The 20,068-nt window shown below is 40.9% G+C and overlaps 1 protein-coding gene across 1 annotated transcript; it reads left to right on the top strand.

The window, feature by feature from the left end:
- Positions 1-67: 67 nt before the first annotated feature.
- Positions 68-18,807, top strand: LOC136767765 (zinc finger protein ZFP2-like). The gene is made up of 2 exons (XM_066721757.1): positions 68-442; positions 8,590-18,807. Exons 1-2 carry the CDS (start codon positions 154-156, stop codon positions 10,176-10,178), a joined length of 1,878 nt encoding a protein of 625 aa, XP_066577854.1. The 5' UTR covers positions 68-153; the 3' UTR covers positions 10,179-18,807.
- Positions 18,808-20,068: the final 1,261 nt, after the last annotated feature.

The following is a 20,068-nucleotide window of genomic DNA, read 5'->3' as shown; positions in this document are numbered from 1 at the left end:
AAACAGCTTCTCCTTGATTGGTTGATTCAAGACAAGCGCTGTCCCGGGTTCAGCCACCGGACGCTGCGGTTGGAGACGCATTGTGCGCGGAATACGCGGAGAGACCTGTTTGCCGTTCAATTTGTCCAGGTGTGCTGAGCTGCGCGGGCAGTGATGTCTCTCTCCGAGCGCTTCACGCAGCGCCTGTCCTCGGCGCTGGCCGAGCTGATGAGAGCCGCCCTGTGTGAGATCTGGAAGGCGGTGGAAGAGACGGTGTCGGAGTCCCGGGTGGAAATAACCCGCAGACAGAGAGAAAACGAGGCGCTGAGGCGGAGGCTGCAGGCGCTCAGGGCGGCGAGGCGGTGCGAGTGGAGCCGGAGCTCTGGAGCGGACGGGCCGCCTGAGAAACGCCGAGGAGCCGGGAGACTAGAGCGCAGTTGCGGACAGGGAGGGAGAGAGGCTGGTAACAGACATGTATTTCTTCACGTATGATATTAGGATGATTGTTATGTATTAGCAGACGCCCTTCTCCAGGGTGAATGTATGTTGTAAGGTTAGTTCGCCAGTCTTTCCAGTGTGACAGAAACGAAACTCATATCCCAGACACGCTGTGCACTCGCAATTACAATAACAAGGCAGGTTAGCAATGGGGGAGGGGGGTGTTTCTCCATGAAACACACATTTACAATCAGAAACGAGCTGCTGTGGGATAAAGCACATGTGCTAGATAAAGCCATTGCACCATGTGCAAGCCAGAGATGGGAGATAGAGAAAGGATACATTGACAAGTAAGTGTCCTAGTAGCAGCGGGGGAAAAACCATAAATCTGAGAGAGAGAAATGCTACGTTCAATTTAATTATTTTCAAATAAAACTCAAAAGAAGTTGGCCTTGTCCCCTGGAGTCTCTTCAAACCCACCCAGAATTGGGAGAGCCTGAGTCTTTGATTTAAACCTCTAACTTTCTCGTTCATGATTATTTTCAATTCATTCAGGATTATCCCTATTAATAAACATTAATGTATTCAATGGGTTAATCAATTCAGCTGGTCTCTTCTGGCTCTAGATTCAGCTGAGGTACATTTTAGTATATTTGAAGATAGGGTTTTGCCATGATGGTTAAAAACACGAGTTATACGAGTAGTATATTAACAAGTCATTTGTTTGATCTAATGCAGAGTGTTTTAGTGTGAAATATAAAGTCTGTGATTGGTTCACCCTTTTCTTTTATTTGCCTTTGCAGTCGTCAGACAAATCCGAACCAGTCAGATCCATGTTAAAATTGAAATTAAAAAGTGCAAGATCAGCTCGATCCTTGAATTCACTGGAAGGATGCTGTTGCAAAAATGAAACTATAAAACTCACAGCTGTCTAGAACCCCTTTAACAAAATTCTGAAAGGATTCTTACATCTGCAGAAAATATCTTGTAATGAAACATCGTTGTGGGTTCTCGTTTTAGATTTAATGAATTGATAGCTTAGCCATCACTAAGGAATTCTTTCAGGCAGTCCTCATGCCTCTAATGTTATAGATTTTGTGAATTTCTGCAGCACATTTATGTATATATGTTTGTATGTATGGGCCTGCTTAGCATTTTATACATGCCACAGAGCATGATAGGATGTTAATTGCTTAATTGCATCATGCAGTACACCTGTTGGGAGGCATCTGCATTCCTTATGTTCCTCCACTATGTGTGTGTGTATGTGTGTGTTTATACTATCCAAAGTATTCGAATACTAATGTCCCTTCGATTACTCATTCCCATCCCTACTACATGCAATGCCTCGACTCTGAACTTTCCTCTGAGTGTTGTATGACACAAGAAAATAAAAATCTGAGCGTATGGACAGACAGAGGTATCAGAGCCACATCATTGTCTACATTTATTTAAAAATACCCACCCAGTGTTTTTCTATGCTAATATAAATATTTCTGAGTGTAAAACAATTGGCTGTTGATTAATTACTTATTGTTTTGATCTTGCAAAATCCAGCAATTGCCTTAAAGTAGGGGAAGAGAAACCTTCTAGTTTTTAAACAGGGAAGGAACGTAAATAGGTGATTCTCATGATACCAACCCTGAGCCATGTGCGTGATAATTTGAATATAAAAAACATAATACTAAATGGTAAAACCTTATTCCAATAGATGTATTATGTCTTGCACACAAAGATATTACAACTTTTAACAATAGAATTGCCGACATTGAACTACCTTCAAACACAAAGCCAGTCATTATAATCGATAGCTCATTAACAGCTGTGATATGATATTCAAAGGCAAACCATTGCATAAAACTCTTAAGTTTTATTCATGAACATCAAATCCAACATTTTCATAGCACAGATTGATTATTTAAATTGATATATGATCATAAAACATTAATATTATTGCTATAAATAACAAAGCACTTTTTTTTCTAACCGTGCAGACTGCAGTCAAAACATAAGCAACTATATACAGTTATATATATAAACAAGTGTAAACATAAATATTGGAATAATGCTAAAAAGCAGTATTTTCTAGTTCAAAAATAAGTTGCATTTATCAAAACATAATTGTACACTAAAGTAAACATTTTCAACACTGTGTAAACTTTGTTTTCAACATACATTGCTTGTATTCACTGTAGCTTTGTATTTCAAGAAACTATTTACTATATATTTATCCTGCATACCTGACAGCTCATACAGTCACACAGGACACGTTTCTGCACTTTCCCTGCATGAGCTCGTACCTCTCACTGCATTTTGACAGCCTCTCCAGGTGAACACTTTTACTCCACGAATATATAGCATCGTAATAAATGCTCCTCCACTGATAATGTCTATGAATCAGTATTTTGCAGTAGAGTAAAAGCACTCTGTGTCATTTGGACCTGGCGTTCACTCGCAGTTTTTTCACAACACTGGTACAAAGCCATGAATCATCACTGTTATTCCCAGTATCACTGATGCCCCTGAATCAGTCATGATCATATACACAGCATTTCCACAATGAGCTCTCTTCAATCTCCATTTCCAATCCATGTTTATTTGCGGGTAATCACTGTATCCACTCAATCTGAATAAATCTGTAAGAAAACACCTGTAATGCTGTACAATGTGTGTTTTTTTCAAGCACATGAAAGACTGTAGACGGGTAGACATCACCACTTGAGTGCCAGATTGACTGTATTGTAAAGGATAGGCAGGATTATGTTATATTTGATTTATTATGTATGTAAATGACCAGTCAAAACAGCCCGATTTTGGCTATCCTAGGAAAATGTGTTTATAACTTATTTCTTTTTGCGTTTATGCAGCTAAAATGCTGTAGGCATGTTTAAAACACATAGTTCGTAAAAGTCACGAACGGGTATGTGCAGTGTATTTAGGAACACAGTGTAATTCAAATTTTAATAACCAAATTGCTCAAATTGACCGGCTCAGTGCTTCTAGTGTTAAATGGGTAATTTAAGATTTTTGTATGCATTTTCCAGTTAATTTCTCATTACCGCAATCTGTCCCCAATTCAAAAAGATGGTCAACTAATGTATTACAAGTAAAATAAACTGAAATTAAAAATAAATAAAAGTGTATGTTGTCAAATGTCCAATAGTCTATAAAAAATATTTATTTAAATATCTAGACATCACATGAATAACATAATGAAAAAACATGGTGTCCATCAACCCATTTCTCATTACCACAATATTTGTTAATAGTCCCATCAAAATCATAACAAAATAGTCAATAAAGTTTTATTCTCCCATGATGCACCAACAAGAGGAGAAGACCAAAGATGGACACACACTATGCTAGTCTCCTCACTTTTAGTCACTAAAAATGTTGTACTTGTATCTAAGCCCCTTGTTCCCGACACTATAGATTCTCATTACCGCTATTGATGATGGATTGGTATAATCATTATTTTTATTATACATTTTTGATCAGTATGACAGACTTTAAAATGCTCAAAAAGTCAAAAAGGTTGCCCCTGTTGTTAGCATTTTTCACTAGGCCTCATCACCACAATTTTCTCATTACCGCTATTTTACGTATATATTTTACGATTTTGGTAATGAGAACCACAGTTTGCAGTAATGAAAGAAGCATATTTCTCAGTCATTTTAAGTTGAACTTGTCTTTTTATCTGTAATATTATTGGATAATATTACATTCATATATTATGTTGTTGCTGAGGTTGACAGGTAGTGAGAAAATATAAAAGATGAACAATTACATTCTTATGATACTCAGGGGTGGATCCAGGGGGCTTGAGTCCCACCTTAATTTTTGGTCCCAAAATTTCAAAAGTTATGCCTTTACTAGGCCATTTACAGCATAGCATTGTGGTGATAGGAAAATATATACTGTTCCTTGAAATGATAAACCATTGTATTTGTTTTTTAATTGGTGAGGATACACAATTTTTGATTTTTTTCCCCCTCCTAGAAATGTGTTTTCATTGGAAATAAGCTGTTTCCGCTGGTGATGTAGGAGTTTCTAGGTGAATTCAAGTCTCCTTTTGTGACACCTAAATTCATCAAGAACCTCTCCATAATGTGCTAGCCCATTAAGTCTTTTGTCTTTCGTTATGGAGCGCAAATATGTTTTGAGTACTTTTAGCACTGAATGATCGCACCCCTGTTCCTTTCCATAATATAGACCAACACTATGAATTAAGATGTTGTAGGTAAATAATTAAACATGACTTATCCCAAATGTTGAGGATCGCATTTTTGAGGTAGTTTTTGGTAATGAGAAAATCTTGAAAATAAAATATTTTAATAAAGTAAAGAATTCAATTTTGTCCATTACTATAGCTAGCTTACAGCTACTTTTTATCATAGCAATTAAAAAAACATGAACCAAATCTAATTTCCCACTCTTGTGCTTGTGAAATATCATTCACTTGGTACAAGAAAAGCACTAAAATGTATACAAATAAGTAAATGGTCTCTTTGAAATCAACATTTATACTGACTTTAGACTAGGGCTGTGCAATATGACCAAAATCTCATATCCTGATATAGGTCCTTTCATATCCCGGTAACGATACATCTCACAATATAGCACATTTTCTTTAAATTCAATGAATAAACTATATATAAAATGACCACATGGAGAGGCCAATTTCTTATTACATTTTGAATTATATACTCGACAAATATACTCATATTTGATTATTTTTCTCCTTTTATTTAGAACCTTTGCAAATTTTCAATTAAGCATGTAACAATATATAAAATCTTTATGTATAAAATGGTAAATAGAAAACACTTTTCAACTATAGTTACAAACAAAATAAATATAGTCCTGATATGTGAATGTTAAAAAAATATATATTTATATATTTATATAATATATATTTTTATATATATATATATATATATATATATATATATAATATAAATACATATATATAATATTAGTGTGACTGGCCCCCACCTGTATTTGGGCCGCAAGGATGCTTCTTTACTCTGATCACAGCAGCTGCCCAATTCAAAGGCGTGAGCATGGATTAAACCCGGGGAGTACAGGGTGTGGCGCCCCTGCTGGTAAGTGTCAACCATGCAGGGGAATGCAGGACTTGGCGCCCCTGTTTATCTCTCACAGGCACAGATGTTTTAACCCCTGCAGAGTAAATAAAACAAACACAAACAAACCTACTAAACCGTTCAATATGCTGAACACACTCTACCTCCTCACTTCTAACGACTTGCTTTGAACCTGGGGCTGTCTCTAACCCCTAGCAGTGTTGGGAAAGACCATTGTTCTTTGTTCAGGCACACACAAACAACCTTCTTCCCCACAGCCACCGCCTGCACTGCTTCCTTATATAGTGCCTGGCTCCGCCTCCCTCACTAATATATATATATATCAGGGCTGGGAATCGATTAAAAAAATTAACTAATTAATCGCAATTAATCACATTTTTTCCCCAAGCTTGTAATCATCAGTATTTATACGTAGAATCACTTAATTAAATTAGTCAACACAAAGGAAGTCTATTTTAAATAATATTTTTAATGACATCTTGTGAACTGTAAACAGACTCTCCTCAGAACTACAGAGTAGTCATTCCCATCAAATATATTGAATGCAGCAACATTATAAACAAAGTGTTTAAGAGCAAGTTGAATATTAAAACCATCAAGGTTATCAAAAAGACTGGATTAGTTTATGCCCCGTTTCCACTGGCGTCCGTGTTTTGTGGACTGTTAACTTGCTGGTGCTGGACGTGTCCATAAGCGTCCGTCCCGCCCACTGAGGACATGATTAGCTTTCAGAATTGGACGTGTGTTCTTGACTTGAGACACAGGGAGGAGAACAGATGCATTGTGTCGGAAGATATAATCTCACGTGCCGAGTGCGATCACGAAGATGGAGTGAAATCCACGTACAGAAACAATTAAATGTTTTACTGCTTACAGTTAATATCCGAGTGTATTAAACACTGTGATTTCACAGGATCGTTGCAGTGCCTGACTAGTTAAAATAAACTGAAGGATAATAATCGGATCGTAGCAGCTGATATTCTTAATATTTTATGAACAGCTGGCCGTGTTTCAGGCTGTGTTTTGTGAATGGTGTGCAGGACAATCTGCAGAGACAGTCAGTGTGAAGGTGAATACGATTTAGTTAACGTTTCCATTTACAATTTAAGTTAATGAATAAATAAATATAGCAGATCTGGGTTTCCCTCTAAAACATTAAGGACTGGTTTAATAAATGCGTCCATAAACGCCATGACTGAGACATGCACACTTTAGTTCAATTATAACCTGCTATATTGGAGCTGGGTGAATCATCGTGAAACGTGTGTATTTTGTTTCAACTGTAACTTGCCCTGGTTAAGGACATCTGATAAGTACATTATAAATAATACGGCAAAAAGTATTGTTTGCAGTTACAAATCTGTAGTAAGTAATTAGGAACCAGGAACCAGGAACCTTGTCTGTCGGTATGCGTGTGAGTGTGTGTGTGTGTGTGTGTACTGCATGTGGGGTGGGGTTGTGTTGGGCTAGGGAGGGATGTTTGGGAGTTATTTGTGATTGTGTGACTCTGGGTGGTATTGCCGCAGAGCGGCGATTGGACGGGTGGGAGTCACCTGAGGGGGGTATTTGAGAGGGCGGGGACGCGCCGCTCGGGGAGTCGGAGTAGGTAATGAGCGAGAGAGCACCGGAGAGATTGAATAACAGCCTTGGAGGGAAAGTAGATGTACCTCCCTGTGAGTTCAATAAAGCCTGTTTTACTTGTATTTTTCCCTTTATTTCACTACCTAGAAACCTGAGGTCGCTACAATTGGTATATAAAATACAAAATGTAAACATGGAACACTTTCAAGTTTAAATTATAGCAGCACATTAAGTTTCACAATATAAATATATAAAATATAACATTATATTTTATTTCTTGGAAGACGCCCTTATCCAGGGCGACTTGCAAAATATAAGCACATTGCAAAGTATTGTGTAGACTCTCTGTACTGTTTAGCATGATTCTTGCGCAGGTGGTAAAAGAGGTTAGTGGTGTTTGAGCCTGTTGTAGAGACTGGTCTGCAGCATATTTTGCTAAGTAGGGTTTTCTGGTCCGTGTCAGACTTTTTCTACCCTAACCACGTCCATGCGACAGATGTAGCCCCTCTTTTAGGTACGAGCTCCTCGTTTGTCTTGGCTGGTCAGAGTCCTCCTGTTCAGAATTACCCCGTTCTGTGTCAGTTCTCTCTCCTCTGTCTGTCTGTGTTTCTGATGCACATTTCTTACCGCATCCGACACGTGTGGAAGAACCGGGGACAACGCAAAGCGTTGACAAATGACCAAAAATAGAGTGGGATTTGCGACACCATGATATAAACGATAGAGCATAATATGAAACGATATACGTTTTTCTATCGTCATACGATATATATCGTCATATCGCACAGCCCTACTTTAGACTCTACTAAGCATTCTCCAAATAAAATGTTGGTCAATTTAATTATTTAAAAACCTTAAAGAGGATCACTCTGAAATGAGAATTTCATGAGAATCACCCTATTATATTTGATCACTGTGCTGTTACGAAGCCCAGTGATTAGATTTGTATTGGATTGACACAGGATGATGCTCCAAAACCTTTAACCATCTTTCAAGTCGGCAGCATTTACATTAGCCCACGTGCCCGTGTGATTTCAATTGAAAGGTAATATATTTGAGCGTTTCCTGCAGTGCTTTACAGGCCATAGAGTGTCGCCTGGCCAAACACATGAGAGAAGGAAAAAAATAACCACAAAAACTAATTAAAGGAACTTTAAAGCTGAAATGCTTGACATTGCACGATGCCCACCCCCCTTCCCCTCCTCGACATTTTGCGATTGTGATATTGCCAATTTAAAGTTGTTATCCTTATTGTGACGGATATGTTTAAATTACATTATAACGTGATTGATTGTGTCAATGAGAGTTGTGAGGTATATTTGCGTTTCTGCCCTGTTGCTACGCATTTGAAGTATAAAACACCTGTATCACTTTTACAGTAGTGACTGTTTTCTTGATGCTGTGCTATTTTTCCAACATAGTGTGTTTTAGTGTCTGGACACTTCTCACCCGTTTACAATGCTTTTCTGTGTCGTCTCTCCCCCAGGAGCAGTAGAAGCCAGCGCTCTCCCTGACTCTGGGGAAAGGGCTCCCATTGAGCAGCAGCACTGTGAGCAGGAGTGGAGCTCCAGTCTGAGGCAGGACACAGAGCCCACAGATACTGAAGACAACCAGGGCCTGACTGAGCAGCACAGGAGCAGACAGAGTGAGGAGGAGCTCAGGGGACTGGAGTCTGGCCACATGGAAGAGCCACAGACTGAGGGGTCAACACAGGGACACAGGGTACTGGGATCTGATACAGCAGAATCCAAGTTCAAGCCTCCCTGTGTGATGAGGAGCGACCCTGACCTGGACTCCACCCACAGTGCAGAACTCCCCAGGATCCAGTCTGTGGGGTCTGACTACATTACAACAGAGGACAATACACTGGAATCTGCTTATATAATTGAGCGAAGCAGACCACTCTCTGTGTCTTTGAAAAGGGTCCGTGTCAGATGGGAGAATATTACAGACAGTACCTGTGACCTGGAGCCTGAGCCCCCTGTGGACAGACGGAGAGACTCAAAGTCTGCTGCCCTGAATTCAGGGGTCAGTGGGGGGAGTGATGGAACACTGAAGTGTGAAAGCCTTTCATCACAGCGCCGACAGCTGCGTCCTAGACCCCCCACATTTTCATCCCCCCCACCACAGTGTGGAAAACTGCATCACAATCGCTCCCCCCAGTGTGGGAAGAGCTATACTGGGAAAGGAGACGGGAAAAAAAATCATAGAAATCACAGAGGGGAGAGATCGTACAGCTGCTCCAAGTGTGGAAAAAGCTTTGCTGTGTCATCACAGCTAAAATACCACCAAATAGTTCACACAGGAGAGAAACCCTATTGCTGCACCCAGTGTGGGAAGGGGTTCTGTAATGCAGGATATCTCCATATCCACAAGCGAATTCACACAGGAGAGAAACCATACAGCTGTGTCCAGTGTGGGAAGAGTTTCATTAGTTCAACACAACTGAAACGCCACCAAAAAATTCACACAGGAGAGAAACCCTATTGCTGCACCCAGTGTGGGAAGGGGTTCTGTAATGCAGGATATCTCCATATCCACAAGCGAATTCACACAGGAGAGAAACCATACAGCTGTGTCCAGTGTGGGAAGAGTTTCATTAGTTCAACACAACTGAAACGCCACCAAAAAATTCACACAGGAGAGAAACCCTATTGCTGCACCCAGTGTGGGAAGGGGTTCTGTAATGCAGGATATCTCCATATCCACAAACTAATTCACACAGGAGAGAAACCATATAGCTGCGTGCAATGTGGGAAGAGTTTCATTAGTTCAACAAAACTGAAACGCCACCAAAGAATTCACACAGGAGAGAAACCCTATTGCTGCACCCAGTGTGGGAAGGGCTTCACTCAGTCAACACATCTAAAATGCCACCAAAGAATTCACACAGGAGAGAAACCCTATTGCTGCACCCAGTGTGGGAAGGGGTTCTGTAATGCAGGATATCTCCATATCCACAAACGAATTCACACAGGAGAGAAACCATATAGCTGCGTGCAATGTGGGAAGAGTTTCATTAGTTCAACAAAACTGAAACGCCACCAAAAAATTCACATAGGAGAGAAACCCTAATGCTGCACCCAGTGTGGGAAGTGCTTCAGTAGCTTTGCACACCTTCGTTATCACAAGCGAATCCACACAGCAGACAGACCGCATTATAGTGATACAAAAAAATGTTAGCAGTACAAACTAAACCGAAAAAACCAAAAAAATGTACTTTTGCCAAAGCATTTGAAATTTTGCATCATTCATCAATCTCTTTGAAAGAGTTGTTTTGCAGATCTATAAAGGAAATGCAAATATGGAGTCACGATGATGGTGTTAACTGTGGCACACTGCTGACAGGGACTGTCAGAGGAATTCCTATAGAGGCAGTGAGGAAAGGGTAAATGTTAATAATAATCAAGGCTGCTAACTTTTGCCAGCTGTGCCTTACTGTCTATAAAGTAGTGGTGTTCTGCATGATTATTTTAATAGATTCAGATTTTATACATGTTTTTGTTATAGTTATGGAGAGTTATTATCGATATAATGATATAATGAGAGGAGCATTGATGAGTTTAAATTAATTTTTAGGAAGCCTGGCTTCACAGCGGTGCTCATCTTGTTGGTAAATAATAGAGAAACGAAATACACTCACCTAAAGGATTATTAGGAACACCATACTAATACTGTGTTTGACCCCCTTTCGCCTTCAGAACTGCCTTAATTCTACGTGGCATTGATTCAACAAGGTGCTGAAAGCATTCTTTAGAAATGTTGGCCCATATTGGTAGAATAGCATCTTGCAGTTGATGGAGATTTGTGGGATGCACATCCAGGGCACGAAGCTCCCGTTCCACCACATCCCAAAGATGCTCTATTGGGTTGAGATCTGGTGACTGTGGGGGCCAGTTTAGTACAGTGAACTCATTGTCATGTTCAAGAAACCAATTTGAAATGATTCGACCTTTGTGACATGGTGCATTATCCTGCTGGAAGTAGCCATCAGAGGATGGGTACATGGTGGCCATAAAGGGATGGACATGGTCAGAAACAATGCTCAGGTAGGCCGTGGAATTTAAATGATGCCCAGTTGGCACTAAGGGGCCTAAAGTGTGCCAAGAAAACATCCCCCACACCATTACACCACCACCACCAGCCCGCACAGTGGTAACAAGGCATGATGGATCCATGTTCTCATTCTGTTTACGCCAAATTCTGACTCTACCATCTGAATGTCTCAACAGAAATCGAGACTCATCAGACCAGACAACATTTTTCTAGTCTTCAACTGTCCAATTTTGGTGAGCTTGTGCAAATTGTAGCCTCTTTTTCCTATTTGTAGTGGAGATGAGTGGTACCCGGTGGGGTCTTCTGCTGTTGTAGCCCATCCGCCTCAAGGTTGTACGTGTTGTGGCTTCACAAATGCTTTGCTGCATACCTTGGTTGTAACGAGTGGTTATTTCAGTCAAAGTTGCTCTTCTATCAGCTTGAATCAGTCGGCCCATTCTCCTCTGACCTCTAGCATCAACAAGGCATTTTCGCCCACAGGACTGCCGCATACTGGATGTTTTTCCATTTTCACACCATTCTTTGTAAACCCTAGAAATGGTTGTGCGTGAAAATCCCAGTAACTGAGCAGATTGTGAAATACTCAGACCGGCCCGTCTGGCACCAACAACCATGCCACGCTCAAAATTGCTTAAATCACCTTTCTTTCCCATTCAGACATTCAGTTTGGAGTTCAGGAGATTGTCTTGACCAGGACCACACCCCTAAATGCATTGAAGCAACTGCCATGTGATTGGTTGGTTAGATAATTGCATTAATGAGAAATTGAACAGGTGTTCCTAATAATCCTTTAGGTGAGTGTATGTGTGTGTGGAATATGACATATTTTGTTGGTATGGAATAAGATGACTGTCAAAAACACTCGTATGCGTGAATAAGAAATTTGCAGACTGGAGAAACAGCATAAAATGCTATGTATCATAACGAAAGGGTACAAATCACCAAACAACAGACTTTGTTCCTGCACTACAATACCAATTCAGAAAACCCACTTACAGAAATTAGTATCCGCATATGCACAGGCTTTTTCTGCAGTTGAACATTTCAGTTTAAAAATTAGGAGTGCCTTATCTAATAAACATCAGTGACACCCAGTATAATTAGGAAGTTCAGTAAATGTCAAAATAATCCAAACACACATATGGACAAACGTGTACTATGGTTGGCCGTGCACCTGCTCCGAAGCCAGCTCTAGGACACAGAGCCGCAGCAGAGCTGGACAGTTTTTGTTAGTTGTGCTCCGGAGCAGAGCTGGAGTTGGCGTTGCTGGAGCCGGAGCTGAGGTCATGTTGGGGGTTATAAAATAATATCAGTTCTCACTCCAGCTTTTAGTCCATAATACATTATTTTTTATTAATTGTAATTATGACACCTTCACTTTCTCATTTCTCTCGTTATTTATAATGTTCGCATCCTAGTTTGCACCGTTTTTTGTGGCTCCAGAGCCGGAGCTGGTTAAAAGCAACCGGGGCTGCTGGAGCTGGCCTGGAGCTGGAGCAGGGGGTCTCCATCAGCTCCAGAGCCAGCCTGGAGCTGGAGCTGAACCTGTGGAGCCACTCCGGAGCCGGAGCCAGCAAACTCGGAGCACTGCCAACCCTAATGCATGCCATCCGGAACAACTGGGAACTTATTTTTTAAATTAAAATGACCAATGTAAATCTGTAGAACTCACATTAAGTTATGCAAACTTCGAAGCTAAGTTAACCACATTAAGGTAAAACTGATATTTTTCCAATTTCCGTGTTTACTGGAATTGTGGATAACGTTATTAATTCAACAGTAGTTCACATACAATTAAAGTCAAATATAACCACTGCAGACACATTTCTCTGCATCTGCACTGCAGACTTCTCACAGCACTACAAGCCGGCAAGCCAAATTAACGTCAAATATTAGTTAAATCCAGGGTTGATGAAAAAAATCAAAGCCCACATTATAATTATGAGCAGCATATACAGAGGTACTCCAGGATAAAACAAAATAGTTATAAAACAAAAATGTCACCAATACAGCACTGTAGCATCTTTCAAACTTACAGAGGCACCAAAGTCTGAACCGACATGCTTTCTACATTAGTCGTCTGTTTTTAAGACTCAGAACCTTTGCTGAGCACTGTTCTCCCATTTGCATAAAAACCTTCTGAATTACTTAAAAGGTGTATTTCAGTGGCCTAGGTAGTCAATGTTAAGTGCATACAGAATTGTAAGTCAATCTGGATAAGGGCGTCTGCTAGTGATCTCACAGTTATTTAAGTGAACACCTTTGTTGGAGTAAGTTACATACATTTGACTTTTTAACTTGTATATCTCATAAAAATGTTCCAATTCAAGTTTCTTAGTGTATGCTGTGCTTAACTTGAAACTCTTCCTGTTTAAAATGATTGCAAGACGCGGATTGGGCAAATGATTACTTCAATTACGTAACTGATAGCTCAGCTGGAACAAGAAACAGAATGGGTAGGGAGTCCTCCAGGACCAGGGCTGTGAACCACTGGCCTAGCTACATGGCATGTGGGATTATTTGATGCAGTTACCCCAGTTTTATGGCTGTGTTTCTGTGTGTTATTTAGTTTGTAATGTTCATTTTCCTGTTTAGGCAAAATTGTATTACATTAAGTATGACTTGAATTCAGTTTCTTTGCACAATAACCTGGCGTTATTTCAATCATGTGAATGCCTCAAGTGGTGTACTAATAGCCATGTTTAATTTAGGAACTTTGAGTCAGACTTGCAACATTAAAATAATCATGCTATACACAATCAGAATCCAACTTCAGATTTGTGTCTTATAATGACCAACACCAGGTTAAGATGGTGAGCGTGGCAATGTTTGTACACAGTGTGTGGCACTTACTCCTTTATTCTTGCCTGTACACCGTTCACACTTCTCCGCATGACACTATAGCGCTGTCCCATACAGGGGTGTTGCTACACATAAAGCTCTACTGGGGCACAGGCCCCCCATTACTCATATCTCTTATTTTTCTTGAAAGCCTGCTGCGTGCAAGAAGTGTGCAACACAATGCACTATACAAACTTCCCTTGCTAAACCCACTATTCCTACACTGCAACAAGTACTGGGAAAGGTAAAAATGTAGAGATATTAATCTTTATGAAAATATTTATTTAAGTGTCTTCAACATACGGTTGTCATGGTTCCCAAACCCATACCCTCTATGACCGCTAGAGGTCACTGTGTCCCTGCCTTTTCTCTGACTTCTCCCTGCTTTCATCCTTCCAATCATCCCATTAACATTCATCAACATCATGTGCACTCTTGTTCTCTCCCTCTGCTCCCATTTTCCCTGCACCTCCCAACCTGATTTCTTGTTCCCGTCGTAAACCCCTCACTGCCCTCACTCTGGGTGAAGTGTTGTCAGTGCTGCCTACAACTCCAAGCCCTTGGTCTCCTTGCTCGGTTTACTGGATCCTGACCTTCGCTTGTTACCTCAACAATGTCTTTGCCTAGCCCTTTTCTGCCCTGTTCTGCCAGCACCCGATCCATGCCTGTCCGACCATTGCTATCTCTACTAGCGCTGCACTTGGGTCCATATTTCCTGTGCCCTGCGGTCTAGATACTGTGACAGCTGTACATGCACATTCTCAACAGCATAAAAGGCATACACTGTATATGCAAATAACAAAACTGCAGAGAAAACGTTCTTGCACATTTGCATTCTACATTACAAAATGATAATAACTACAGCTTTTTCAAGAATTTACAATTACAACATTTCAAAAAACCAGTCATTTTATGACTTCAACAACTAAAATAAAGAGCATTTATATTCTAAAAGTAAACAAAGTATTCCCCAAAAGGTTTTGTCCATCACCAAGTCCAAACTGAGTTGGTTCATTTTTTTAGCATTAAACTGTACCACCTATTCTTCATTTTTCCATTCCATTCCATTCTTCATATTCTTCCCATTGTGCACCTCAGCCAAGTGTGGAGCCGTCTCAGTAGCTGGCTAACATAATTGGTGTAAGTTTAAACTGACGTTTGAAACTCATGAAGTTTACTTGCAACAACAACAACTTAAAATAAGCCAATATTACTTTTTAGTCGCTAGGTAATTAGCACACAACAGCCATAGTTATTGCTAACTGTTTATGTAGTGTCCTAAACTAACGCTAGCGCTAGCGAATTAATGAATTAATTGATTCATTGTTATCATACAGTACTACAGAACACAAACATTTGTTTATTTTCTCTGCAATTCCATAGACGTCACAGAGGTTTTCCTGAGACTTGATGCTTTTTCATCTGGAGTCTGAGACCTGACTGACGCCTGAGGATGTAGTTTGTTTATCAAGCCTTACCTCCTTCAACCTCATCTCTCCTTTCTGCTTCCATGTCCCTGACAGAGAATTGTCTGATGTCCATCTACAGGAGCCAATAATGTTTAAGTCAAAATAAGATCATCGGTATTATTTAGAAGCTTACTTTAGTCTCGTCATGTTTTCTTAGACGACCTCACTTCTGACTGGCATGGCGACTGGCCTCTGTGGCTGCAGCGGCGATTACAACAGCACAGAGGTGCGCACGCAGCGATTTGTGATCACAGTTAAACTGCATTGATTTTACAAGCGTTGATTGGGTTAATGCGTTGCATTTAGATCCATTTCTTTTTTCTGCGATTATCAATCTAAATGAATGCACTGACAAAGTAAATTGTTAAAACTCAAACTTGCCCCAGTGAAAGGGGTCTAGCAATGCCCATGGTCCCACACATAGCTGCATGTCTATGCCTTGACTCAGAAGCTCATCACAGATAGCATTAGCCAGTGATTCTGCACTAAGGTCCATCATATGCCGATTGCTCACTCTTTAATAATTCCACTGTGAACATAGCGGACGAAGATAGCAAGCTGTTCTTTCTTTGATACGTCTTCTGTTTCATCTACCAATATAGAAAAGAAACTAACCTCTTTTACCTCATTAATGATGATCTTTATTCTTTCCCCCTAAACACATATCATATAATTTCGTGTGTCTGGTAAAGCTATCTAAAGATATCCATATATTATGTCTGTTTTGGATTTGATGTTCTTGTCACTCTCTGAAAGCACGTCCACAAACGAGGAAATGTCCCATATTAGTAGAACTGTCCTCCTCACTGTGGCCATGAAAAGGCCAGCTTTGTCGCCCGTGCATGGCTATAATTCGGAACAGCGCTTTCAAGTGTGCCCCATTTTCTTGGCCCCACTTGACTGAATTTCAGATATTGTATTATTATTATTATTATTATTATTATTATTTTTCTTTCTTGGCAGACGCCCTTATCCAGTGCGAATTACAACATAAGTGCAAAAATACAGAGAAGTACAAGGTATCAATCATTACAAATTCAACTTAGCTAAAATATAGAAAATTCAAAATACATTTTACAATTCCAATTCCAATTTACACAAGTACAGTAAGAGACTTCCTACATCCTGGACGGTGAAGCTAAGTGCTGTCAAGATGTAGGGTTACAGACTAGGGCTACGGGAAAGGGAGCAAGAGGAGAACAATCAAGGACGCGAGGAGCATAATAAGCTGAAGTGCTATCTAGCAGGGATAGAGGACTAATAGTATAAGTGCTAGATACATCTTTACGTTTTGTGAAAAATCCATCAATAGGTATTTGTTTTCGTTTAATTTCTTGTTCGATGCTCGTTAAATGTAGACTGGCTAGCCTCTGATTTTTCTTGAATTCAAATTTTGCATTAATCCCAGCTAATTAGATAGTGTACCTGATTATTGTTTTGAAGAAGCCCTGCTTTGTCATTTGTATCATTATTTTCTTCCAAGAGCTCCGATTGTTGATTTTGTTTTAATGATTTTAATCAACATTGAACTTGAGCAAAGATGGCGCGCCTGTCCCAGGGCACTCTCCCTGCAGGAGTGTCTGGAAGTCGCCTGGCCAGCGGTTTCAGATTCCTTCTGTTAGGAGAGAACTGATCTTCAGGATTTGCACCTACTGAACTCAGATAACAGGGTGGATATAAATAATGTGGTTGATCAAAAGGAAAAGGAAGTCTCACGGTTGTTATTCAATGTAGCGTCTTTCACTTTTCTCCACAGCAAAGCCCACTGTTTTCTACAGTCCAGTAATCCGTTGAACCCATCCTCGGTGCCTGCCTCTCTCTCTCTCTCTCTCTCTCTCTCTCTCTCTCTCTCTCTCTCTCTCTCTCTCTCTCTCTCTCTCTCTCTCTCTCTCTCGCATCTGCACACGCACTCAGCAATCCCGGTCTGTGAAGTCTCTCCCCCTTTATCCCCCCTCGCCTTCTGGCACACATCACCCTAATTAATCAATATGGACATTACACACACAATGTTGCCACAACGTTGTAGCAACGTAATTTAATAAAACTACGTAAAACACAGTCTAGTTAAAGACATTTTAAGTATTTAAACAAGTATTTAGAATCTGCCAAAATAATGTTTTCTATATTTTTGTTTCTTGTTTTCTATAATAATCAATATACAGTAACATGGCTTTGGGTAAATATTGACCCCTAGTGGTCAGAGGGAGTCTCTCCATGGTGTTTGTCAGCCTCCCGTCATCTTCTATTCAGTCCCGTTTTATGAACTGGAGAGACGGGTGGGTGAAAACTTCTCTCCGCTCCTTTTACTGTAATAAACGCCTTATTGTGTTCATCATTGAATTCCAATTGTTGTATAATCAATGTATTCGTGGTTTACTTGGGATTGTATTTTTGTTTTATTATTATTTCATTTCATTGCAAATGGAATCGGCTACGTGAGCTGATGTTATTATTATCTGACTGAGTCGCCGGTCGGTCGACTGAGTCGGTTTCAAGCTAATACTGTAACACATGATTATTGCAATTGCGGGGTGAATGTTTAGCTGGTGGCATTTATTTCCATATTTTAAATGATAGTTTTGCATATAGAGTTGGAGATTGAACTCGTCGCATCCCTTTGACGCAGGAGTGGGCAACGTCCATTGCGGGAAAGTCAGCTTGACGTTTGATACTAGTTTGATTTTCGACTCGCGCTACCCGACTTGAATGAAAAGAGCTGCATCTCCCCAACCACAGCAGCTAGCTAGTCGGGGTCAAATGTGTCCCGAGCGGACGGGATTGCCGTACTCCTGAAAAAACCCTTCATAGAGGTGAAATTATTTAAGGTGATAGAGGCGGGCAGACTGGCATATACAAGATCTAGGGGAGCTCAGGATCCCATGATGGGACCCACCTCCGGGGACGGTTAGTTCCCCCTGCTGGAGCCCGAGTCCAAGATCTTTTAAAGATTTTATGGATGATTGTTTTTAAAACTATTTTAAAAAGGAATCTTAATTGTTTTTAAAGATTTAGTTGCTTTTAAACCACATTGTTTAGGGTTTTTTGGTTTAGTTTTGTTATATTCTTTTGTCAAATACATTGACCGTTTTGGATTTAATTTTAAATGCATTGGACCTTTTTTGTTTGTTTTTTTATTTTTACCTTTTTAATTGTTTTTTTATTTTGTCCAATGCATTTTCAGTTATTTTCAATGTATTTGACTTTTATGTTGGTGTACAGTTTTGCATTAATCACGTTTGTTTTGTTGTTTTGGGCACGTTTATTTTGAAGTTAATTGTTTTGTTGTTTGTTAAAAATCACAAAGATTTTAAAAATTTTAAGTGATTTTAAGGATTGATTTTTTTTAAGATTTTAATCATAAGTATTAAAAAATTGAATTGTTTTTATTTATGTAAAATGTAAAATACTTAACCTAATAAACAGTATTTTAAACGCCTGCCTCCAGCGCCTGAGTCTTTTACAGCTCAGAGGCTTCGACCTGGCTGAGGAGGTAGCTCGGGTCAAACTGAGTCTCTCTGCCCTCTATCAGGAGGAGCAAGAAAATATCACGGTCCTTTCCAGGGTCCGCATCATGGAGGACGATGAGAAATGCAGCCGCTTCTTCTTCAAGAAAACGAAGGAGAGGCGGCCTGCAATGTCCTCCATGATTGACTCCTCAGGGCAGGAGGTGGAGGGCAGAGAGGCTGTCGAGACAGTGGTGCGGGACTTCTACAGGGAGTTGTACGATCAGAGGGTGGTGGATCAAAATCTGATCCATCACTTTCTGTCCCTGTTGGAGTCCCGCAACGAGGGGGACGAGGAGGCGGAGGAGGATCCAGAGATCACCACCATTGAACTCTCCCAGGTGATAAAGATAAAACTCTGGAAGGACACCGGGTCCCAATGGGATCCCTGCTGAATTCTATAAGATCTTTTGGGAGGTGCCTAAAGAAGATCTGGCCCAGGTCTTGGGGTCGATGTACGGAGAGGGTAGATTGGCCCCTTCTATGAAGAAGAGTATCCTCTCTCTTCTTCACAAGAAGGGAGATCCAAAAGATCTGAGAAACTGGCGGCCGGTCAGCCTCCTGTGCACCGACTACAAGATACTGGCCAAAGCACTGACGCTCCGGCTGCAGCGGCCACTCCCTCGAGTCGTGGGTCCCGACCAGGTCTGTGGTGCCCGGGGAAGATCGGCGGCCGACAACGCCATGCTGCTCAGGGATGTCGTGGCCTACTCGAAAGAGAGAGGGCTTCCCCTGGTCCTAATCAGCTTGGACCAGGAGAAAGCCTTCGACAGAGTGGGCCACGAATACATGCAGCTCGTCATGGAGAGAATGGGTCTCGCTCTTGGCCTGAGGAAGTGGGTTAAGATCATTTACAGCGGCCTAAGCAGCAGGGTCCTTGTGAACCGCCACCTGACCGAACCATTTCCGGTCAGGTCGGGGGTCCGGCAGGGTTGTCCCCTGTCGGCCCTGCTGTATGTCCTCTGTTTGGAGCCGTTCATGCAGGCGATCCGCCGGGACGTCCGGGTGACAGGTTTCCATCTCCCGGGTTCCGGCGGAGAGCAACTGAAGGCCCTGGCCTATATGGACGACGTGGCCGTGGCCAGGGTCGAGGAAC

The sequence above is a fragment of the Amia ocellicauda genome, chromosome 14, assembly GCF_036373705.1.
Source record: "Amia ocellicauda isolate fAmiCal2 chromosome 14, fAmiCal2.hap1, whole genome shotgun sequence".
Classification (NCBI taxonomy): Eukaryota; Metazoa; Chordata; class Actinopteri; order Amiiformes; family Amiidae; genus Amia; species Amia ocellicauda.
Note: the sequence above shows the minus strand (reverse complement) of the source record. Positions and strands in the feature narration are given on the sequence as shown.